Source organism: Scaptodrosophila lebanonensis, unplaced genomic scaffold (assembly GCF_003285725.1).
Source record: "Scaptodrosophila lebanonensis strain 11010-0011.00,11010-0021.00 unplaced genomic scaffold, SlebRS2 tig00001410-arrow-pilon, whole genome shotgun sequence".
Classification (NCBI taxonomy): domain Eukaryota; kingdom Metazoa; phylum Arthropoda; class Insecta; order Diptera; family Drosophilidae; genus Scaptodrosophila; species Scaptodrosophila lebanonensis.
Window position 1 is genome coordinate 885604 of NW_022060738.1, and position 25600 is coordinate 911203.

At 41.0% G+C, this 25600-nt stretch overlaps 1 protein-coding gene across 1 annotated transcript in view; it reads left to right on the forward strand.

The window, feature by feature from the left end:
- The first annotated feature begins 1280 nt into the window (after nt 1-1280).
- Nucleotides 1281-25600, forward strand: part of LOC115630733 (alpha-N-acetylgalactosaminidase) — a 51536-nt gene continuing 27216 nt past the window's right edge. The window contains exon 1 of the mRNA XM_030527387.1: nt 1281-1432. Within this exon, the coding sequence (XP_030383247.1) occupies nt 1281-1432 (152 nt within the window). The remainder of the gene's footprint in view (nt 1433-25600) is intronic.

The following is a 25600-nucleotide window of genomic DNA, read 5'->3' on the forward strand; positions in this document are numbered from 1 at the left end:
AACGAAATTAAATATAAAATATTCCATACATGTATGAGAAAAATGAACAAACTCGTCCTTTCTCGGCTCAGAGAATCTGTACACCAAGTTTGGTTATTCTAGCTCTTATTTTTTCTGAGATCCTTGCGTTCATACAAACAGACAGACGGACAGACAGATGGACAGACGGACATAGCTATATCGACTCGGCTTGTCATGCTGATCAAGAATATATATACTTTGTGGGGTCTACCACGCCTCCTTCTGTGTGTTCCATGTACACTCGCACAAAACTAATAAACCCTTGTACCCTTTGGGTACAGGGTATAAACACTTGATAGGATTGTGGGTTACAGCTTGACCGTACTACATAGGAGGTTAGAAAGATAAGCCCACTGTTATTTACAACCTGTCATATTTTTGCTGCAAATTTCAACATTCAACAGGCCATCTGTGGCCTTTCCTATTATCGTAAAATATTTTCGGTAATCGTAATGTTCTTATGAGAAATCGTGTAAAGTCAGGAGTCATCTGAACTGGCACCTGGGGTGGACAGCTTGTAAAACAAGAACGTACCTGGAAATTTGCTAGGTTTAATCTAGTGTCAGAATGTTGCACCTACCAGCTAATTAGTCTCTTGATCTGCGGAAAGACTCAGTGTTTGGCTGCCGACGTTGACCAGGGAGCTGACCAATCTGGCGCAGTCGCTTCTGGACTTCTTTCTGTAAGTTCTTGGTTTGTTGGAGGAATTTATTTCCCACCTCCTTGGTATATCTGCCAGGCTTTCCTCTGTCACCCACGTGGGGACGCGTCCAAATAGAAAACTTGAACTCCACACGATGTTGGTGCTGAAATTGTTGTTATCGAATTGTGTCTTTATTGAATCAGCCTTATCTGTTTTTGGCCAATATTTGACTGTAAATGTTGTTTACGTCGCAGATAAAACGGTACTTCCCCATAAGCCCTCTTGCAAAGAAGGACCCGTGCCATCGTCTGTAATTAGTTGCTGGTGATGTAATAAAATGAAATAGATGATTTTCCTATTGAACCGTGTGAATGTTAACCTTAGTTAAGCCATTTTAGCATACACTGCGATCAATGGAGATATGGTATCACCGTCACTCGCTCTGAATGTTCTGCATAGCCACATACATATATTTGCTCTGATAGACCCAATTTAAGGCATCAATCTAGGTTTATTATGTACTTTTTCAATTGATAATAATAGATCACAATGCAATGTGAAAATTTTAAGAAAATATATTTACACTTTTATAAACTTTTAACGTTTTAGAAAAATTATGTACATTGCTATTTGTCTTGCCATTGCACTTGTAAAACTTTGCAACGGGTTGGAAAATGGACTTGCCAGAACACCTCCCATGGGATGGCTGTCATGGGAACGTTTTAGATGCAATACCGATTGTGTAAACGATCCAGATAATTGCATAAGGTATGTGTATCTACAAAAAAGATTTATTTTACAATATCTATATTTGTTATTTATATTTTTATACTCTGTACATGAAATGTACAGAAGTATATTAGGTTTGCGCGAGCTGAAAAATGTAACAGGCAGAAGGAGGCGTGGCAGACCCCACAAACTATATATATTCTTGATCAGCATGACGAGACGGGTCGATCTAGCCCTGTCTGTCTGTCTGTCTGTCTGTCCGACTGTCCGACTGTCCGTCAGTCCGTCCGTATGAACACCTGGATCTCAGAGACTATAAGAGATAGAGACACCAAATTTTAGTCCAAGATGCCTTATGTGAATACGCAGAAAATGTATATTTTGGAATTTCCCTCCCTCCCCCTCTCCCATGCAAATCGTAACTCCCGCAATTCTTGGAATTTCAAACTAAAATTTTGGAAATACCCCCAGTTAGTTATTATGTGTCCGTATGCCAAGTTTCCCTATGATAGACCGATTTGCTGCTGCAGCGCTGCTGAAGCGCTGCCCAAGCGTTGCCCAAGCGTTGCCCAAGCGCTGCCCAAGCGCTGCCCAAGCGCTGCCCGCGGCTGTTGTTGATGTTGCTGTTTGGTTGACTGCTAACATGTTTACACAGACACGAATAGATGCGCATAGGCATACATACACTCACACAGACGCAATTGCTATGTAAATGTGCAATTATACACCCTTTACGTGAGTTCGAATACCGAGAAAGGTAAAATCGATCATATTTTTTTTTTAATTTTCTTAATTTTTTTTATTTTCTATAATTATTGTAACATATGTGTGTACAGAGTATTTCAAAGTCGGGACCCCCGACTTTAGCTTTTTTACTTGTTCAATTTTATATTCGACTTTACAAATTATCGCTTAAATTATTTGAGTATATTGAAAAGCTTAATGTGATTTAAATACGAAATGCTTTTGTAAAAATTGAAAAAGTTCGGTAATCGTGTGGCCATGAGATATTTGTTTATTCGGGGTAATACGCCTACGCAAAAATAAGATGGACGCTGTCTATCGGGACTTGTCTTATTTTGGCCATATTTTGAACAATGATAAACTATCGATAGTTGAATCCGTCGATACAATCAATAATTCCATCGAAGTTTGAATGCAATTAACAGAAAATTTAAATAATAACATCTTATAATTTATTGAGATCAATTAGAACAAATCATATAAAAAACATACATATGTACCCTGTACATATATTCTGTACGCATATTCTGATTCGCGTTGCGGGCAGATGTACAGGGTGCGCCATCTTTTATGTCGGTATGTAAACATTGAATATCTTTCAAACCGATTTTCAAGTATGAGATATTTTTATTTAATTTCGTTCTGTAAAATTTCTTGAACTGAAGTTTTCAACATTGGTCTACTCAAGTCAATCGGTTCACTAATGACAAAGTTATTCAATATTTACATACACTATGATAGGATACTTGAGCCCAAATTTCAGCTTCCTAGCTTTTACCGTTTGTGGGCTGTGGACGCTGTTTCCTTTTGTGCCCCAACATTTTCTTACAGGAAAACTTCCATATTTCAGGCCCCAAGAAAAATTTCAAAAAAACAAGTATGCAGTTTTTCTTTGAATTTTGGGGGTATACAAACTAAGTTTGAAGTTAAGCAGATGATTTCCCCCCTTTTTCCGAAATCCCTTCTTATCGCCAGCCTACACTATGAAAGGATAGTTAAGTCCAAATTTCAGCTTCTTAGCTTTTCTCGTTTGGGCTGTGCGTTGATCACCAATCAGTCAGTCAGTCAGGACAAGCTGTTTTATGTATATAGATGACCAAGCAGTGCCCGCAGCTTTTGTGTTTGGTACTGCTTACGAAACATACATAGACACACATAAACACACACACGCATAATTAATCTACACATATGTACAGAGTATTTCAAAGTTCGGACACCCGACTCTAGCTTATCTACTTGTTTTCATATTCCTTTTATTTCTTTCTACATATACTCATGTGATCTACTACAAGATTTTTATAAAATATTCTAACTTCCGCTATTTGTCATTATTTAATTATTTCACAGTTATGTTCAGTTTTGCAAGAGATATAATACAGTCGACTCTCGTTAATTCAAACCTGTAATAAATTCAAGCTCTCTATAATTCAAAGTTCCCTCCAAAATCTCTTTATAATTCGAACTAAATCAATACATTTTTATGCATTTAGTAATTCGAACGAAAAAATCATTGCTATATAACAAAACGACGCGCTAATTCGAACTCATCGGCGTCCAGCACTCGACGACAATTCAAAGTTGCATAGAGAAAGAGGCGGGAAGATTGTATACTTATTTTGCGACAAGTTCAAACTTGTATCAACGTACAGGTGCTAGTCCCTCCCGCCGCGCCGTTATTCATACCGCCAAGCAGACCCAAAAATCTACTTCTGCGAATCTAAGGGTCACCGCTGAAGATCCGTCCCGGTAACTGTTTTTTTATGATTAGTTTGACTATTTGACACACATTTCACACAAATTGTTTAGTTATCATTCAGTTACTTTTACTCTTCTGACATTGTCATAGTTATAGTTAATACAAGTAAATAATAATAGTACAGCACTTAATAATTCGAAGTTCTATTTATTTTCTCTCACATATTTCGAACCATTTGATATTTCAAACTCTCGATAATTCGTAATATTTTAAGTGTCCCTCGAGTTTCGAATTTCTTGAAAAATATTGCAAATTAAAGTAAATGTTTTTTTTAGCTCAGGAATGGTTGCAAAATGAAAATACTTTAATAATGCCCTGTACATAAAGGGTGAATGGGTATACTACAGAAGGAGGGGTGGCAGAACCCCAAAAGTATATATATTATCGATCAGGATGACAAGGCGAGTCGAAATAGCCATGTCCGTCCGTCCGTATGAACGCAAAGATCTCAGAAAGTATAAATAGATTCTCCTAAGACAGAAAAAGTACGAGTTTGGGTTTTTTATCGATCGATCCATAAATAAAAGTGAAAAAACAATCTTAAGCTTAAGGCCTTAATAGCTATAACTTACTCTATAAGCTGATTGCTATTCGTAATTGAAAGCGGAATTTTAATAATAAGGTGAAATTTAGTTGCTAAGATTTACAATTTTTTATGTTTTAACCGATTTCAAAAAAGAGGAGGTTATCAATTCGTATTTCAAAATATCATTTCACCTGACAAGAGACGCATAAGGCCAAGGTCTCAGAGCAATGTTGTATCAGGGCGGTCGCCTTATTACTATGGTTTCGAGCGATAATGATATAAACTTTGCAACCAATGAAAGAGAACTTCTTGTAAATGTATGGGCTTTAAAACACCTTCGGAATTACTTATACGGAATCAAAAATTTGAATATTTTCACTGAATATTTCATTGACTTCTGACATTTGCAGTGTCAGACAAAAATCAGAACGCAAAAATACAAAGCTGGAAAGCTTTTATTTAAAAGCCTAGCAAAGGGAACTTCGTGGAAGACGCCTTGTCTCATCACAATGATAACGCCCTAGAAGACTCTGTGCATTCAGATGCCGCCACAGTGCATAGCAAGGAATCCCTTGCTTACGCTATAGAGGCAACCGAAAAACCGGTAAACTGTTATCAGATTGTTATTGAGGAGAATATAACCCCTTCGGTGAAAACTTTAATTTCTTTAAAGAAAAAATGTATGCACATTGTCCAGTTCTCTGACCGAAACACTCTTGCAAATTTTAAGAGCGGGCGTGGTCAACGCTATACATTGCGATTTGCCTATTCTGGCGAATATTTAACACGAGCTAATAGAACCATTCCCCTCAACCATATTCTGATATCCCAAGAATTTTGTAACGGACATAAATAACAGCACAGATCAGAGGGAAATAGCCACGATAGAGCATAATCGTGATTATCATTTTTGAGCGTCATATCTATGTCGTTTTGAAACGATATATGTCCGCGCGGAGATATGTCGTTTTCAATTCGACGAAAATATGTCGTCGGAAATATGTTGGTATGCCATTATTTCTTTCCCAAAACGAGTCGACTAGCGACGGAAATAGCAGCAAATTGCAGAATTTGCGCTATGGGAAAATATAAATAATAGGACAGACGCGAATACCATCATATGCAGAGGAAATGTTGCATGTTGATGTTTATTTCACAGATAAAAAATATTTTCTGACCTGCGTAGACAAATTTGCAAAGTTCGCAGTGGTGCAAACTATTCATTCACGTGCAATCGCGGATATTAAAGCTCCGATTTTACAGCTCGTACGCTGAACACAATTCATAGAACAGGAAATTTGTGCGAAACCATTCGTGCAAAGAACCGAATAATTATCACTAATCTTAAAGACCTAATATTTTCCATAACGTTAGAAAAAATCAATCTAATGAGCACTCTTATTCTGGACAGTGTCGAAATTAAAGTATTGGCAAATGAACACTTCACAAATGTTAGCATAGCAGACATTCTATCAGTATCTAGCATTAAAGCTTTTCAAAGTAGCAATATGTTATATTTCCTAATTAAATATCAAAAACCGAAATTAGTCTGAAAGCAAATTAATGTTTTCCCAGTTCATAAGAACAAAGTAATTTTAGATCTGGAAGACAGTAGCACGGTAGCCGATTGCGGTGAGCAGGCCTTCGCCATTTGTGAATGTGGCGCAGTTGTAAGCACTACCTTCTGCAAGACGAGGCAGCCTCCAACTTGAGCTTAACAGCTGGTGTCCGGAATCATCGCACATTGTGCTACTCGCCCTGGACACTTAGAATCGGTAACTCTGATTGACGAAGGTCTCCTTCTTAACAACGACGCGACCATAAAGGTCGAAAATAACAATGGTATCAGCTGGTTTCGGGAACATATATGGCAAGCTTCTATGACCGCATTTCCCTGAACGGAACACTATATGAAGAATAAACCTGCGTTGTCCGCCTCGTCCCAAATCAACGTGACTAGCCACCGAGAGCACCATCTAAGCTTGAAAAATCTTCAACGCATTGGCAACTTTCCATCCGAACTACTATCAAGACCATTACCAAGCAGCTGCCTTACTCTCGCTCTAGTCCTGCTTTGTTATGTTAGTATTCTGAGAGTCCGCCAACATTTACCCCTTAAACGCCGAATTGAACTCGCAGCACTCTGGGAAAACACGAGTATGGCTTTCACTTAACCCCGGTAGGATTAAACACGCCCAAGACAAAATCTGCTGACATTAGATCGGACGCCGGTGCAACACAGATGCCAGTTCACACGAGGAAGGCAGTATCTGCTGACCAAGAAATTAAAATTTTGATTAAATAATGCACGATGCATTTAAAAAACAAGAGTGAACGCTACAGTCGAGCAAGCCCGACAGTAAAATACCTTGTACTCTCCACAAAAAAATAAAATTAAAAAAAAAATTTGATTAATTAATTTAATTAATTAATTAAATTAAATTAAAAAATATTCAATCCATACATACAAAAGTGAAGACATGCTTATGTACAGTTTCAACAGCATACATTTACATCATGGTGTCTATGCGTGTATGTATGCAATACAGGAATAAGTCAAAGCAGTAGCAACAACAGCTACGGACAGAGCTTCGGAAGATAATATATGTATGGCTATAACTTTCTTCATAATTAACCATGAATGAAACTTGGCACTCATAATCACTAACGAGAGGTACAAAATTGTAAAAATTACGGCAGTTATTGAAAAACACAAGTAGCGGGGAAATGGGGGTTGCAACTCAAACTCGTACTTTCTTGGACTTGGGAGAATCTGAATACCAAGTTTGCTTATTCTAGCTCTTTTACTTTCTCTTATCCTTGCGCTCATACAGACGGGCAGACGGACATGGCTATATCGACTCGTCATCCTGATCAATCTATATATATAAAACAGTTTGTCCTGACTGACTGACTGATTGGTGATCAACGCACAGCCCAAACGGTAAAGGCTTGGGAGCTGAAATTTGGACTCAAGTATCCTTTCATAGTCTTGGTGCCCACTAAGAAGGGATTTTGGAAAACTCGAGCTCCAAAGGGGAGAAAACAGGCTCCAACGTTTGTATGAAATATCTACAGTTTTCATCTGATTAACTTCAAACTTAGTTTGTATACTCTCAGAACAATTCCAAGAATACTATATATATATTTGGTTTTTTTTTGTGGAGCCTAAAATATGGGAGTTTTCCTGTAAAAAAATGTTGGGGCACAAAAGCAAACCGCGTCAACAGCCCACAGCCCACACGGTAAAAGCTAGGATGCTGAAATTTGGGCTCAAGTATCCTATCATGATGTAGATGCGCACTAAGAAGGGATTTTGGAAAAATCGAGCTCCAAAGGGGGGAAAACGAGCTCCAAAGTTTGTTTGAAAAATCCGCATTTTTCAACCGATCGACTTAAAACTTAGTTTCTAAAATCAATTAAAGAATACAAATACGAAATTTGTGTTGGATCTTGAATTATTCGGGTTTTAATATTTATTCACTATTTCAAATGAAAAGTTTGTGTTATAAATCTAGTCCGATCGATTTAAAATTTGGATAATTAAATCTACGTAACTAAATCTACAAAATTGCATTCAAGGATTTTCAAAATATGCATTTTACAAAAGCAGGCAGAAGAAACAATACAAAATATCAAACAGTTGGGGACAACTAAGTATACATACACACACACACACAAACACAAACACACACACACGCACACAAACACACACACACACATGCAAGTGAAAGTGAAAGTGAGCGCGCGGACGTGTTTCTTTCGGTCGTCATTTTTCCTTCATTTTTGAGTAGCAAGTTGGCTGCAACAAATTGTTTTTTACCCAACACTTGGTGGTCACTAAGGTGTGGAAGGTACTCACCTCTGTCTGTGACACAAGCCTGGTCGGGTGCCACTCCTGCCCCATCTTTGTGGTTTGGTGGTCCGGCGTCTGGACTTTGACCCCTGAACTTTGATCCCTACTGAGACGTACTAGTGCTGGTCAAGCAGGCCTAGCGTGAGTATACTTTTTGTTTTTAATTTCGTTGTTGCTCCGCCCACGCGCTATAGGCAGTCGCACAGTTGCATTCACAACAGCTGGCTGCCCAGCTTACGCAGGGTTGCATTTTACCATCTGGTGTCCAGCCAGCCGCTCCTCAAGAGAGTGCCAGGCTTTGACATCAGACCGCTTGGACCGCCCCAAGGCTTAGTAAATTGCAGCGCTGGTGCTGCATACTTTTAGGACCTCCCGGTAATTCGGACCTAATACTCCAAATCCTGATGCAGCCTTTTAGGATCAAAACATATCTTGGCTGGGTTCTTAAGCGAGTTTATATAAAGGCCGGACGGGCTATATTCCAACCCCTACCGCATCGGCGGTGCATCCCAGTGGGGCTCTGGTGACCGAGCAGGGGCGGGATAACCTCCATCCCGTCAAGGAGAAATACTTGGCCAGCGAGGGAACTCGCCACGAATCCGCCTCGATGACCGACATGCAACTGCATGGGCTACAGAAAGTGGCCCCCACCGACCAGCCACCAGGCGTACAACCGGCGCAACCTACGGTCTACCTGGAGTGGCCTCTTTCCTTTACGCATGGCGCGCCTTCGGCAACCCTGGGTGAAGAATTGTGGCTAAAAACCAACGAAGCGGTAGCAGGCGCGAATCCTTTCGCGCGTAGGTCTCTGGTGGCCAGATCCCCACCAAAGTCTGCTCCACCGTCCGTCACGCTCCACAGCTATCCCCTCTTGTGTCCATCTTCTGCTTCTTCGCGCGCAGCAAACGTAGCCGAGCCGGAGAACACGCCATTCTCGACACCTCTGGCAGCGCCTTCGTCGCCTACGCCTTTGCCGATAGTAGGGGCGTCTAGCGGCCCCCCAGCCCAACCAACCACCGCCCAGGCAGAGATGCAGGAACTGGGCTCCCACCTGCGGGCGGTTTGCCGACTTTTCGAGGGTCAAAATAAGCGACATGTCAACCAGCAGGATAAGGAGATTTTTGCTGAGATGCTGAAGCTGCACAGCTCGATTTGTAGCAAAATAGACTGGTCATGCACTGGTGTGAAGCAGCATTCGAGAGAAATTGGCATTCAAACTGCTGAGGCCTGGCCCAAAGTGTCCAGCCACCCCCAAGCAGGCACCCCAAAAAGGCTCAGGGACCCCAAAAGCAACCAGCGCGCGACTCCTCCAAAGAAGCATAAAACGCGTGACCAGAACTTGCCTCCGCATCGCAGAGTACAAGTGGCCAGGCCCTAAACACCCCGACGCAAGACCTCGCTCAGGTAGTGAAGGGAAATGGCAACCCCCCTGACGCTTCTATCGCTCCCAAGGCTGATACATGGACGAAGGTTCAGCGTCAGACACGACCGAAGACCAGGAGACCCGATGCCATTATAGCCAAAGGCGTTGGAGAAGCCCAGTACGCTGATATTTTGAAGGCAGTGAAGTCGGCTCCGGCTCTGCAGTCACTGAAAAACGATGTTCAACGAATCAGAAGAACGGGTAACGGCAGCTTGCTCTTAGAACTGAGCAGATCACCGACGCACGACATTGGTAAGCTTCACGAAGCTGTGGAGGTGGCCCTACAGGGTATGGCTGTTGTCAAGCCGCTGGTGGAAGAGGCCCAATTAGAGATCCGGGATTTGGATGAGCTAGCCACCAAGGAGGAGATACTGGAAGCGCTAAGGTCGGTCAGCGAGGACCTCAGCATCGGGCAGGACGCAGTGAAGTCAATCCGCAAGGTGAGCGGTGGACAACAGATTGCCGTACTATCTCTGCCAGCAGAGAAAGCAAGGAGGCTCATAGAAACAGGCAAAGTGAGAATAGGCTGGGCAATCTGCCGCATCCGAGGGGTGATTAGGCCAACTCGCTGCTACAAGTGCCTTGGCTTTGGTCATACGGCAGCAAGGTGTAGCAGCGCTGAAGATCTGAAGGACTCGTGCTACAGGTGTGGTGAAAAGGGGCACCTAGCCAGGAACTGCTCAAACAGCCCGAGATGCGCATTATGCGCAAAAGACAGCCTGCCAGCGACGGACCACGCCACAGGAAGTTTTAAATGTCCGGCGTACAAGGAGGCGGTAAGACTACTAATATGATAAGGTTCTTGCAGCTCAATCTGAACCACTGCATTGCAGCACAAGACCTGCTACTGCAGACCATCGGCGAGCAGAATATAAGTCTGGCGCTACTCAGCGAGCCATATAGAACGTACAGCAATAGCAATTGGGCAGTGGATCTTTCCGGCAAGGCTGCTCTATGGCTTTGTGAGCCTAGAGCGCCCGCTTTCTCGGAATGCAAAGCTGGTAACTACTTCGTGAGAGCCAAAGTTTCTGACCTGTGGGTCCATAGTTGCTACCTTCCACCCAGCCTTTCCATATCGGAGTTCGCCTCTGTCCTCGACGCTCTGGTAGACGACGCCAGGGGACGTAGCCGTGTTATAATTGGCGGAGACTTCAACGCATGGGCAATTGAGTGGGGCAGCAATACCACTAACGCGAGAGGCCGAACACTACTGGAAGCTTTCTCAGTATTGGATCTGACGCTGCTGAATACCGGGTCACAGCACACATTCAGCAGGGCAGGCAGCGGATCCATAATTGACCTGTCGTATGCAGTCAGATCATGTGGTCCATTAGCGACGCTTATACGGCAAGCGACCATGTGGCCATTACACTCACAGTCGGAGTAACTTCCCGCAACATGCTGAATCCACCGTCCGCCAACGTGGCATACAAGCTGGATTCCTTCCGTCCAGCATCCTTCGCAAGCGCCCTCAGCGGCTTCCGACTCTCCGGTGATCCTGAAGTTATGGCTATGGACGCCGTGGCCCAAATCCGCGCGGCATGCGACGCCAGCATGGACAGACGTTGCCCCTATAGGCGCCACCACGTTCCAGCTTACTGGTGGACCAATGAAATCGCGGAACTGCGAAGCTCTTTTATCAGGGCAAGAAGAATGGCGCAGAGAGCTCGCGGCACACCCTCGTCGCCCCTCAGACAGGATGCCTATCGGGAGTCTAGGCGATCTCTGAAAAAGGTGATAGCAGCAAGCAAGAGGCGATGCTATTACCCTATTACCCTCGAGACCTGAGTCGCCTGCGATGATCCCTACCAGAAACGAGTTATCGCCTGCCTTAGGCGACGTCACCACTGAGGAAGTGCTGCTGGCTGCTCGTAGCTTGCAGCTCAACAAAGCGCCGGGCCCGGATTCTATACCGAACCGCGCACTCAAACTGGCACTATGTATGCACCCTGGGGCGTTCGCTACTCTGTTCGGAAGGTGTATCAGGGAAGGCATATTCCCTGCCTGCTGGAAGGTGCAGAACCTGGTACTACTGCCGAAACCTGGAAAACCACTCGAAGACCCCTCATCTTACAGGCCGATTTGTCTCCTGGACTCGATCGGTAAGGTGCTGGAGAGACTGCTTTGCTCGAGGCTTGAAACAGCAATCGGTCTATCTCCCAACCAGTACGGGTTCATGAAATCGAGGTCCACCATAGACGCGATCAGTAGAGTGGTGGTCGAAGGCAATAACAGGTAGCAGATGGAAGGGAGGTGCCAAAGAATACTGCCTGGTGGTGACCCTCGACGTCAAAAATGCATTCAATTCGGCAGACTGGGGATGCATTCTCAACGCACTGGTGGATCAAGGCGTACCCACGTGCCTGGTGCGCTCCATTAGAAGCTACCTTAGCGATCATATACTTAGGTTTCACACATCGTCTGGCACCAAATCCCTCAATGTTGTCGCTGGCGTCCCCCAAGGGTCGGTCCTAGGGCCGCTGCTCTGGAACGTCATGTATGACGGCATTCTCCGCCTCCAACTCCCACCCGGTACGGAGCTAGTGGGGTACGCAGATGACGTCGCAATTGTAGGCGTTGCGAAAGACATCAAAGCCGTGTAAGACGAGTGCAACCGCTGCATCCGGTCGATCATTAGCTGGCTGAACACCGTGGGCCTGGAACTAGCGGCGGGCAAAACAGAGGCAGTGCTTATCAGCAGCCGCAAGGCGGTAGAGCAAGCGCACATCTCAATTGACGGTACTCTCGTGCGGTCCAAACGATCAATTAACTACCTTGGGGTTAGGTTGGATACGAGATTGTGCTTTCGTGAGCATCTGGAGCAGACGAACAAAAAAGCTGCAGAGGCCACACGGGCGCTAGCCCGAATTATAGCCAACACTCGGGGCCCAAAGCAAGGTCGGAGGTTATTGCTTATGAGCGTAACCAGATCAATAATGCTGTATGCGGCACCGATATGGGCTGCCGCGGTGAACAAGAGGAGCTACATCCGCGACCTCGCTGCTACATACCGTCTTGGCGCTCTCCGTGTCTGCAGTGGATTCAGGACGGTTTCTGACGATGCCGTACTGGTGATCTCGTGGATGGCACCTATCGACCTCCTCGTCCTGGAAGCGAGCTACCTTCACAGTTTTGCAGCCGGGCGGCCTCGCAGAGACGCGCGGGCGGCGGCTAGACGTACGACGGTAAGCAAGTGGCAAGAGCGATGGAATGCCTCGTCAAAAGGCAGGTGGACCCACACGCTAATTACTAACGTAGCATCGTGGATCGGCAGAACACATGGCAAGGTCGACTTCCATCTGACCCAACTTCTGAGCGGCCACGGATGCTTCAGAAGTTATCTGCATAGATTTGGGCACGACTCCAGTGCGGAATGCCCGGCCTGCAGAGGGATACCGGAAGATGCAAACCACGTAGCCTTCCATTGCCCAAGGTTTGAGGCGGACAGAAGGAGATTGGAGGCGACAACCGGATCCCCTCCAACGGCGTCGAACTTTGTGGCCAACATGCTCGCTAACGAAGATTCGTGGGCTGCGAGCGCAAACTTTGCTGCCTCCGTTATGGGCAAGCTCAGGAAACAGGAGCGGGACAGAAGCGCGATATAAGCGGGTTGATCGGCCGGGCGAAGCAATGCCTAACGGCCGTACCGCCTGGACTTTGACCTGCGTATATTATTATTACTTTTACTACTTTCCACTCTTTGTCAGTTTATATAAAGAATACAAAAAAAAAAAAAAAACACATGCAAGCAGCTGTTCGTGTAGTTGCGTGCAAACGTGTGAATGTCCATACATATGTGCACATCTATGTATGTACATATGTATCTACATATGTATGTATGTACATTCGTCTTGCACTGACAGAGCAAGAAATGTTAATTAATTGAAAATTATATAACATTTTTAAAAGTATTTTTTTCTTTGTTTAGTGCATTTGGCATTAGGGTTTTCATTAATAACTTTATGCAGCAACAACAAATATCAAATAGTTGGGGACATCACATACACACACTCACACACACAACAAGCAACAGTTCGTGTCTATGTGTGCGGTGCTCTACGTACGGTTGAAAAAGTAAAGAGAAACATACATATGTATGTATGTATGCCTGTGTATGAATATAGCATGTATGTACATTCGTATTAATGTGTACATTGGGCAATCGAACATAGTTGTTGGATTGTAAAAATTGTAAAAAAAATAATGCTCTAAAAACAACAACAACAGCAAGTCATTGGCTCGCACATCTTCTTTCGTTTTGACCATTTAATGTTATTTGCAAAGGCAAAACGCCAAAATGTTACAGTTACCGTCGCTAGGCAACGACTGCGTAAGCGATAGTAAAGCAGAAACCGAATAACGGAGCTACGCATATTCTGCTTCGCATTGCGGGCAGATGTATGTATGTACATATGTGATTTGTTCTTATTGATCTCAATAAATAATTAGATTTTATTATTTAAATATTCTGTTTATTGCATTCAAACTTCGATATTTTGATGGTATCGGTGGCTTCAACTATCGATTTACTCTAGCAAATTGAGATGAGAATTGCCAGTGCTTTTTGATCGTGGCTCATCGCTGCACGGCATTGACACGAGTGCCGTGTTTCATATTCCGAGTTTTTGCGTGTACGTATTGACTCAATATGGCACGAAAAGAGTCAAATGTGAATTTAACAATAGGATATACCCTTATAATTATTCCCCTTTTTTGCACATAGTCTTAAAACGTTGCGGTATCTCTATATATAAAACAGTTTGTCCTGACTAATTGGTGATCAACGCACAGCCCAAACGGTAAAAGATGAAATTTGGACTCAAGTATCCTTTCATAGTATCCATCATGGTGTAGGAGCACACTAAGAAAGGCTTTTGGAAAATTCTAGCTCCAAAGGGGGGAAAACGAGCTTTAAAAAATATTAGTTATAGTGGTCATGTTCGTTTAACGAAATAGTTTGGCAAGAACAAAAATTTAACGGACTACTGAACAATTTTTTGTCAAGAACAGAAAATGTTCATTAAATGCCTTCCTACTGGTAACTTATAAAGTGAAAACATATGGGTAGGTTATGCACACACAAAATAAATACAATTGGAAACATTATATTGAGCCGGGTTAAGACGGGCAATACCTGCTAGTAATATATATATCTTTTTTGGGGTCTGCCACGCCTCCTTCTGTGTTTTACAGTTTCGCACAAAACTCGTGTCAATTCGTGTTTTTTTTATAAGTTCCGTAATTCTTGGAATTTTGAAATTTGATATTTTGGTAGTTACATCCACTTACTGTTCATGTGTCCGTGTGCCAAGTTCCATCATGATAGGTCAATTCTGAAGAAAGTTATGGCCATAAATAAGATCGCTGCCTGCAGCTCTGCCCGCAGCTGTAGTTGTTGTTGCTGCTTTGGTTCAACTTTGTGCTGCATGCATACACGCATATAAGCACGCATAGGCACATAATGTAAAAGTATGCTGTTAAAACTGTACATAAACATGTCTTCTATGTATGTACAATATTAAATAAATTTTCTTTATTAATTTAAATAATTAATTCAATTTTTTTTTTAAATTTCATTTTAAATTTTTTTTTTTAATATCCCTTTTTTGTGGAGAGTACAGGCTATTTTACTGTCGGGCTTGCTCGACTGCAGCGTTCTCTCTTGTGTTATTTTAAAAATTTCTCAGTTTTATTAGGCAAATATTGCACCGGCAACAAAATTCAACTTTGAGCTCATATTGTGCAGCTTCTAAATATCATAGCACAATTTGCAATGATTTAAAGCTTACAAATTTATCTTTCCAACTAAATTTGTTTGATGAAAATATCTTTATCCGTTCAAGAGATATGATTTTTGCAACGAAAAAAGTCAGAAGGCCCCACTGTGCGTCCGTCCGACTGTGTGAACGCAAGGATCTCATCAAGTACAAGAGCAAGAATAACCAAAGTTAGTATCCAGATTCTCCGAATTATGAAGGAAGTTATACCCATTAATATATTCTCTGCCCAAGCTCTGCCCGCAGCTGTTGTTCCTGCTTTGACATAATTATGTAATGTACACATACATATATACATACTAGCAGGCCTTTCCCGTCTTTGCTGGGCTAAGTAAAATGTGCTTATAATTATAAGTTTATTTACTATATGATATTCTTCTTTCGGCGCTCTCTAAAGTTTTTTTTAAGAGTTAATTTTCCAAAAAGCAAATATAGTACAATAAGTACTATGTATGGTTATACGTACATACATACATACATATGTACATATATTCCTTACGCACCGGGCGGAATGCCAGTCCTGACTAAACTGTGTGCTTCCTCAGCACGTTGTACGCACGGTCGAGTTATCCCTGAAAAGTCCGACGCGGGACATTTAATTTTGATTTATAAATCATAACGTCCCGCCAAAATTGGAGCGTTCGGCAACGCTGATATGTACATACAATTAAATTTTTCATGCAGCCGTTATCCGCCTATATACATACATACATAGATATATAAGTATGTACTAAATTTATTAATTCAACACTAATTTGTGTCTTCAATTCCAAATATGATTGTTGTGAATGTAAAAGGTGTGTTTCTGCTTTTGTAAATCACATGAATACACTCACAAAATAGGCTTAACGGTAAATGACTCTTAGATTTGTTCAGAATACATTTGTAGCGTTGTTAGCTAACATTAAAACGGTAAGTCGCTGTAAATATGCGATCAGCTGAGATGCTAGAGATGGGCATGTGTCGGATGCTCTATGTGCTAGAGCATCAAAACTATCGATAGTTGAATCCGTCGATACAATCAATAATTCCATCGAAGTTTGAATGCAATTAACAGAAAATTTAAATAATAACATCTTATAATTTATTGAGATCAATTAGAACAAATCATATACAAACATACATATGTACACCTGCCCGCAACGCGAAGCAAAATATGCGTAGTTCCGCTTTCGGTTTCTGCTTTATCGCTGTATCGCTTACGCAGTCGTTGCCTAGCGACGGTAACTGTAAACTTTTGGCATTTTCCCTTTGAAATTAACAGGCGTAAATGATCAAAACGAAAGAAGAAGCGCGGGCCAATGACTTGCAGTTGTTGTTGTTTTTCGTTTTAAAAACCATTATTTATTACAATCAAACAACCACATTTTCGGTCATACTCGAGTATTTACCCATACTCGGTATGATTATTTCATTTGGGTATAGTGACAAGCAATGACTGGTTGCGAACGAGCCCTCAACGAACACTCAGTTGAATCAAAACTGCAAAAACTCAGAAGTGAACGGTTGTGCCCGAAACTTCTTGCATGAATGCAAGAAATGATTGGTTTTAAACGAACCCTCACCAACCAGTCAGTTTGACTCACAACTGCAAAAACACCAGAAGTGAGCGGTTGTGCCCGAAACTTTTTGCCTGCGTACAAGAAATGATCGAACGTCGTATTTACAATCATGCCCGCATGACCGAAATGACCAATAATATCGGCGGGTGCACGTGCACTTGCATTTTCTATTGTTTTTTCTGCTATTATTTAAATAGTTACATCGTATACAAGTATGTAAATGCATATAAATTAAAGAAGCCAGCAAAACTATTAGCAAAAAGAAATACCTTCCTTTTTATTTAAATTAAAAAAAGTTATGCTATTTCAATTTATATTAATTTGTTTATTTTAAGATATTTGAGGTCCTTTTTTAAGAAATAAAATCATGCTAAATATCATAATATAAAAACAAATATATGTATACATATGTTTTCTTTTCATTCTCTCTTTATTTAAAATACCTACATACATACAGTGACGAACAAAATTATTGGCACAGTTGGCATGTCTGACTTTCGCACAGTGTTTCTCCATGAAATATGGTGATATTTAAATAAAACAAATTTTATTCATATACATTGATCAATTTCCTACTAAAATTACTTTATTTCATTCATTTATATTTTTCCATTAATTTAAAAAAATTAAAAATATAAAAAAACAGCCGTTTTCGCCTGAACAAAATTATTGGCACACTTAACCAAAAATACTTAAAATTAACATAAATAACCGTTTTTAAACAAAAATTAATATTTTGTGGCTAAGCCCTTATGTTTAATGACTGCTTCCAAGCGTCTGGGCATCGAAGAAACCAAACTTTGAGTGGTTTCTGATCCAATATTGCGCCACTCCTCCACCAGTGCCACCTTCAGCTCGCCCTTTGTAGATATAGCGCATTTTTTTACACGTCTATCTAATTCTTCCCACAAATGTTCGATGGGGTTTAGATCTGGAGATTGGGGCGGATGCGGCAAAGTATGTTTTACATGATGTGCAAGCAACATGCGCAGATCATAAGCCGTATGCTTTGGGTCATTGTCGTGTTGAAACGTGAATGTGGCTGGTATATTCAACTTTTCGGCACTTTTTTTTAGATTTCTCTTAAGGATATCTAAATAATACTTTTTGTCCATAGTTCCTTCTATAAATTCAAGTTCGCCAACACCACCAGCGGACATGCAGCCCCACACAATGACGCCTCCACCACCATGCTTTACAGACATAGCGATGTTTTTTTTTTCCAGTTCCGTATTAGGCGTTCTCCAAACAGTTTGGCGGCCATCACATTGAAAAATGTTGAATTTACTTTCATCGGAAAAGATGACATTGTTCCAAAAGTCCATCGGCTTACTCAAATATTCGTTTGCATAGGCTAAGCGCTTTTTCTGGTTGACTTTTGAAATAAGTGGTTTTCTTCTAGCAACGCGGCACTTGTATTTAGCTTTGTGCAGTGTCCTCCGAACCGTAATCGGGTGAATATCTTTTCCAAATTCATTTTTAACCTGAGCTGCAATCTGTGTTGAAGAGATTTTTGGGTTCACCTTCACCTTCCTGATGATCTCGGTGCGTTCCCGGTCGGTCAAAGCCTTGGGTCGACCAGTGTGCTTAGCACTCTCCAATGTTAAGGCTCCTTTAAAACGCTGGACAATGCTCCGAATGGTAAACCGGCTTCTATCCATAATTTCTCCAATCTCAGCATATGATTTGCCTTGATTATGCAAATACAAAATTATTTTCCGCTGAGATTCAGTGGTTTCCTTTTGTTTGCCGCTCATTTTGTTAAAATCTTAGAGATTTTGCTTATAAAAAAAGGCACTGCGTGGTTTTTAACTCAAACATTTACAAATATGTCATTCCAAATATAAACATAACGGGGTTTTGAAAAAAAAGTTGCCATATTGTTGAAATTTTGAAAATATAGTTCACAATTACCCAAGTGTGCCAATAATTTTGTTCAGGCGAAAACGGCTGTTTTTTTATATTTTTAATTTTCTTAAATTAATGGAAAAAAATATATGTATGAAATAAAGTAATTTTAGTAGGAAATTGATCAATGTATATGAATAAAATTTGTTTTATTTAAATATCACCATATTTCATGGAGAAACACTGTGCGAAAGTCAGACATGCCAACTGTGCCAATAATTTTGTTCGTCACTGTATACACATGTTTGCGCATAATTGCAAACAACACATGCACGCACAAGTACATAAATATGTACATACATGCATATTTCATAAGGTCATACTCGGGTAAAACCCGCGAAATACTCGAGTATTACCCGAGTATAGCTCGCGCAATACCCAAACAATACTCAACAAATAACGGCACTATACTCGTTCGATCAAACGCTCATTCTGCAAAGTCTGGCTTGCTTCGATCAGGACCCAGTCATCTTAAACGAAGTGACCGAGCCTGAACTGGTCGAAAGCAAACCAGTCAAGGCCGGTACTCGTTCGAACCGACCGCAATAAGCAAAGTGACTGAGCCTGGTGTGCTCGAAAGCAAACCAATAAAGACCGGTGAGAAAAATGCTAAATACTCAACTCGTTCGTGCTCGTTTGCAACCAAGCAAAGATCTGATTTGATTGAATTTTCAGCAAGGATGGTCGAACATACTCGTTGCAGTTCTCTGGTGCACAGGCATACATACATACATATGTATGTACATATGCAAGTTAACAACGAAAATATTTAAAGTCTGTAAAAATGCAATTGTCTTCAAAACTTCAATTGCAATAAGATCTGGCAGGCAAGTGCAAGAGCCCCAATAGTGCTAACCTCAGCGTCTGGATAACTTCCCGCACGCGCAACCCAAAACCCCACTTCGCTGCAACAGCCGCTGCCGACGCCATCGCCGCTGCCAACGCCGCCGTCGACACACACAGCTCTCATTAGGGTTTCTTTACCTTAGTTTGATTAGTCTTAAAATTGTAACCAACAAATAAAGTCCAAATTGGACAAATAAAAGTTTAATTTTTTTTTATAAAAATAATAAAAAGAAATTTAACTGGCGCCCGAGCAGGGACCAGTGGAATAAACGAGAAAGCAAAACCGTCTTTAAGTTTTCGGTTCGCGACGGGTTAAGTCCGACAGTTGCCAGCCACCCATTGGCCTAGTGAAGTGTTGAATAGACTCCCTCGCGTTAATTCGTGCGGTCAATACTAAACTAACTGACAGGAACTTAATTGTTCCATCAGCGAATGCAGTAGATCTTAATTGATTACTCGCTCATCGGTGGACTACAGTTCTGTAAGATCCGCTCGCAGAACATCCTCAACGTGTACTGGTCGCAGGATCCCCAGTAGAGCAATCAAAAAGGATGAAATCCGGACAGTCGGGAGGAGTAGCCACATCAATCAACTTTATGTAAGATAGTGCTTAAGAATTACACGAAATATAAAAAAACTTTTAAATAAAATTACATACATTGAAATTGAAAAAAAAAAACACAAATTGAAAATTAAAACAAAAATTTATTCAAGAATCGTCAAAGGCGAACAAATACCAAACCCATAAAACACTGTAAAACGATAACAGATTAAACTTAACTACTTTAAGAGTAGTATAACTGATTCCAATCTTGCGATTCCCAAGGGACCCTCCAAGATAGAAGGAAAAAAAACAGCCACTGGTTTTAACAAAATTAATAGTATCTTTAAGTTTTCATATAAAACATAAAACAATCTCTTCAAGTTACCATAAAATATTTATCGAACCATATTATCACCCTCTTGAGTTATCTATACTTGCACAAGTTCGTACCCCAATTTAAAAATTAATGGCTAACGAAAATAATTTACTACGACCTTCCATTTTGAACCAGGACAACGTAGGTATCGAACAACAAGCGCGACAAAGACGCCTGTCTGTCAAAGATTATTGGAACAACAACAGAATAGAAGTATGGCGACTATAGAACAGGTGACTGCATTAGTCAGTCAATTAATAGCAAAACAGGTTCCGCATATAGTGCAAACTATAAACAACCCAGAGCAGGAGTTTAATAATGCAATAGATCAGGTTATAGACGAAGACCACCGTGGAAATTTGAGTGGACTTGATAGAATCCCCGATGTAGTCAAGTGTCTAAGAGAATTTTCCGGCAATCCAGCGGAGTTAAGCTCATGGAAAAAGAGCGTTGACCGCCTACGGGGACAAACGTGATCTTGGTACCCTCGAATACCAGATGACTATGTTATCGCAAGGTAGTAACCAATCGGTTGAAGAATTCCACCAAATGGTATACCAACACCTGTCTTTCCTCTTGAATAAGGTGAATTGCATGGATTTGGGAGAAGAAGCTCACCGACTTCTAAAGAAGATGTACCGCGACAAGGCCCTTGCTACGTTCGTATGTGGCTTGCGCGGAAATCTTGCTCGTATTCTAGGAGCGCAAACACCACCAGATCTTCCTTCGGCATTAAACATATGCTTAAAAATGGAAAATCAAAAATATCGATCCATGCATGCAATAACCTTGGGACAAACCAATAGCAGAAATGCGAATGGCAGACCACCACCAGCTTCGCGCAACATGCAATTTATTAACTCAGGTTTTCAACAACCACCACAGGTTCCCCCAAGAAATCGTCCGTTCCAATATCAACAAGCCCCACAGCAACAAAACTACACTAACTTCAGACAGCAACGACAATTCGCCGCACCGCGGCAATACGATCCCAATCAATATAGACAGCAACCGTTTACACCACCCAGGCCAACAGCGCCAAAACCGTTGCCAAAACCAGAACCCATGGACGTAGATCGGAGCGTTAGGTCGAGAATGGTTGATTATATGAATCGGCCACAGTTCGAATTAAGGAAGAGACCTCCCGGCCCAATGGCCGATACACAAAAAAGACAGAGAAACTTCAATATACAAACAAACGAAAATGGTCAGAACGAAATGCAACCTGCTGATACGTATGCCGCTATGGCAGAGTACGGGGAAGCAATTGCGGACCAGACAGATGAAGAACCTCAAAACGAGACCTTGGACGAATACCTTGACAACTACGACAACGAAGAAACCGAATACTATGACAACTCCGGAATGAATTTTTTAGAATAGAGCATTCCTCGCTTCCATATTTCAAATGCAAGCTGATGAATGGAACAACATTAAAAATATTAATAGATACAGGTTCAAATAGGAATTATATTCAACCTAAATATGTCACCAATCCGATACCCAACCAAAAGCACTTTAACGCTGTGTCTATAGGAGGCAGTGTAAATGTCACTCATCATAAAATAGCTAACCTTTTTAACCATCCCGACATTAACGTCAAGTTCTTTTTGTTGCCGACTTTAAAGTCATTTGATGCCATTCTGGGCAACGATGGCCTTAAAGAGCTAGAAGCTGAAATAAAAATCAGCAAAAAAATAATGACAATAAAGAACAAAATTAACATACCCATAAAAGAAAAGAAATATGAGGCAGTAAATACCATAGTGCCAAGAACCGAGCATTTGACGAGATTTCAAAGTGACAGATTAAAAAAACTTCTTCAAGTATATCCAAAATTATTCGCAGAGCCAAACCAGAAACTGACCTACACAACTAATGTGAAGGCAGAAATACGAACTTCTTCGGATACACCAGTGTGTTCTAAGTTCTATCAATATCCAATGAGCTTGAAAGATGAGGTAAACAAGCAGGTCTCTGAACTTTTGAATGATGGAATAATCAGACCATCAAGGTCTCCATACAACTCCCCCGTATGGATAGTACCGAAAAAAGCAGATGCCTCAGGGGTAAAAAAATATCGCATGGTTATAGATTACAGGAAATTGAGCCTAGTTACCATTGCAGATAAATACCCAATCCCGGAGATAAATGAAGTGCTTGCCCAACTAGGAAACAATAAAGTATTCTCCGTATTAGACCTTAAGAGTGGATTCCATCAAATACCATTGAAAACGTCCGACATAGAAAAAACCGTCTTCTCCATAAATAACGGAAAATACGAGTTTACACGACTCCCATTCGGACTAAAGAACACGCCAGCAATTTTCCAGCGCGCCTTAGATGATATACTTCATGAACACATTGGTAAAATATGCTTCATCTACATTGACGACATCATCATATTCAGTAAAGATGATGAATCACATTTTAAAAATCTGGACATTATTGCATTGAAACATTGAAACTAACCCAGATAAAGTTACGCTAAGCTCGCCAAGCCCCTTATCTCGCTTTTGAGAGGGGAAGACGAACGAGTGTCCAAAAAATTGTCCTCAAAAAAATCAATTTCGCTTGACAACCAAGCACTAGAAGCATTCAAGAAGCTCAAAAGCAGTTTAATTTCTAAAGATATAATACTCCGCTACCCAGATTTTGAAAAGGAGTTTCACTTAACAACCGATGCATCCAATTATGCAATAGGCGCCATTTTATCGCAAGATAACAAACCTATCTCATTTCTCTCAAGAACCCTATCCAAGGCAGAAGAGAATTACGCCGCTAACGAAAAAGAGATGTTAGCCATCATTTAAGCCCTAAAAAGCTTAAAAAATTACCTTTACCGTAAATCTAAAGTTAAAATATTTACGGACCACCAGCCTTTGACTCATTCTCTGAGTAGCTGGAACGGAAATGCAAGAATTAAAAGGTGGAAGTCTTATTTGGAAGAATACGATTATGAAATATTCTATAAACCAGGAAAAGAAAACGTGGTAGCCGATGCACTATCTCGAATACCACCTACGGGGCAAATTAACTCAATAGCCTCAACGCAACACAGCGATGAAAGCTCAGGCGAGGAACTGATACCAAGCATGGAAGTTCCCATCAATGCCTTCAGGAATCAAATTTTCTTTCACAAAGCAGAGTCTTCGGACAGCATACCATTCCCAAGTTTCCATAGACACGACATTTACAGACAGCAGTACAGTTCAAATGATCTATTATCCGATTTGAAAAAATATCTTAATCCCTCAATAATCAATGGCATCTGTACGACCGAAGATATAATGTGGAAAATTCAACAATTATATCCAAGCCATTTTAGGAACTTCAAAGTACGTTTCACCCAGACCCAAGTAAAGGACCTGACCAAGACAACGGACCAAGAGGAGCAGATCCTCAAGATCCACAACAGAGCCCATAGAAATGCCTTAGAGAACAAAATGCAGTTATCTGAAGAATTCTACTTTCCGAAAATGAAACAGAAAATCGCAAATATAGTCAAGCAGTGCAAAATCTGCAAAGAAACGAAATATGATCGGCATTCACCTAACCCAGAGATAAAAGAAACTCCCATACCAGAATACCCCGGACATATAATTCACATTGACATCTACTCAACGGAAAAACAACTCGTACTTACAGCAATAGACAAATTTTCCAAACTAGCGAAGGCTCAAATCATAAAATCGAAAGCAATAGAAGATATTAGAACCCTACTACGCGATATGGTATTCTATTTTGGCGTACCGAAATTTATAGTAATGGACAATGAGAAATCTTTAAACTCCGGATCAATACGATTTATGCTTGAAAAGAGATCAAACCCATCGAAATTTTGAAGAACTTCTAGATAGAGCCGTCTATGAGTATAATTACTCAATTCATTCAGTAACGAAGAAAAGGCCATTAGAAGTTTTCTTTGGCAGAAGAGTCACCACGGACCCGACAAAGTACGAACTGGCAAGACTTGACAACATAGAACAACTAAGACGCAAACAGACCAATGACGTGGTGGACCATAATAGCAGGGAAAACCCCATTCGAACCTATGAAGTAGAAGAAGAAGTATTCGTAAAAATAAATACAAGATAAGGGTCGAAACTTTCCGATCGATACAAAAGGGAAACCGTAAAAGAAGACAGGAACACTACAATACTAACAGAATCAGGACGTACGGTACATAAAAGCCATAATAAATCCTAAGTTCAATTTCAGGATGTTGATATGCTTCGCCAATGCAACTATGACAATAATCAACTATACTGATGCACAGACTGTGACGATTTACAAAGGAATCGGAAAAATTCGTTCCAACGACACTAAAATCTTACACATTATCAACTTGGAACAAATTCGGGACGCTCTCAACATTTTACAAATGCACACAGAAAATGAGCTTAAATATAATAACTTATATCACACCATAAAGCACGAGATAGCCCAAACATTTGTAATTTTCAAGACCATCTCTACATTCCACTCTAGGAAAAGTAGGGCAATAGATATTCTGGGCACTGCTTGGAAATTTGTAGCAGGCAGCCCTGATCATAACGATTTAATTCTAATAACGGATAGTATAGACAAACTGACTAACAACAACAATAAACAAGTAATAATCAATAGACAACTAGAAGATAGAATAAATAAGCTGACTAAAATCTCCAACGACCTTACAAACTCAATTAAAAAGGACTCAGTTTTGAGTGATGGCCATTAGTTTTCAAAACCAGGTTCGGCTTATTAAAGAAGAAGTAGTCAATATAAAATACGCCATCCAATGGGCGAAATTGAATATGATCAATACATTTTTGTTGAGCGAAAACGAAATTAACGTAATAAATCATCAATTCAAAATTGGCCACATGCCGCCTTTAACTACTGAA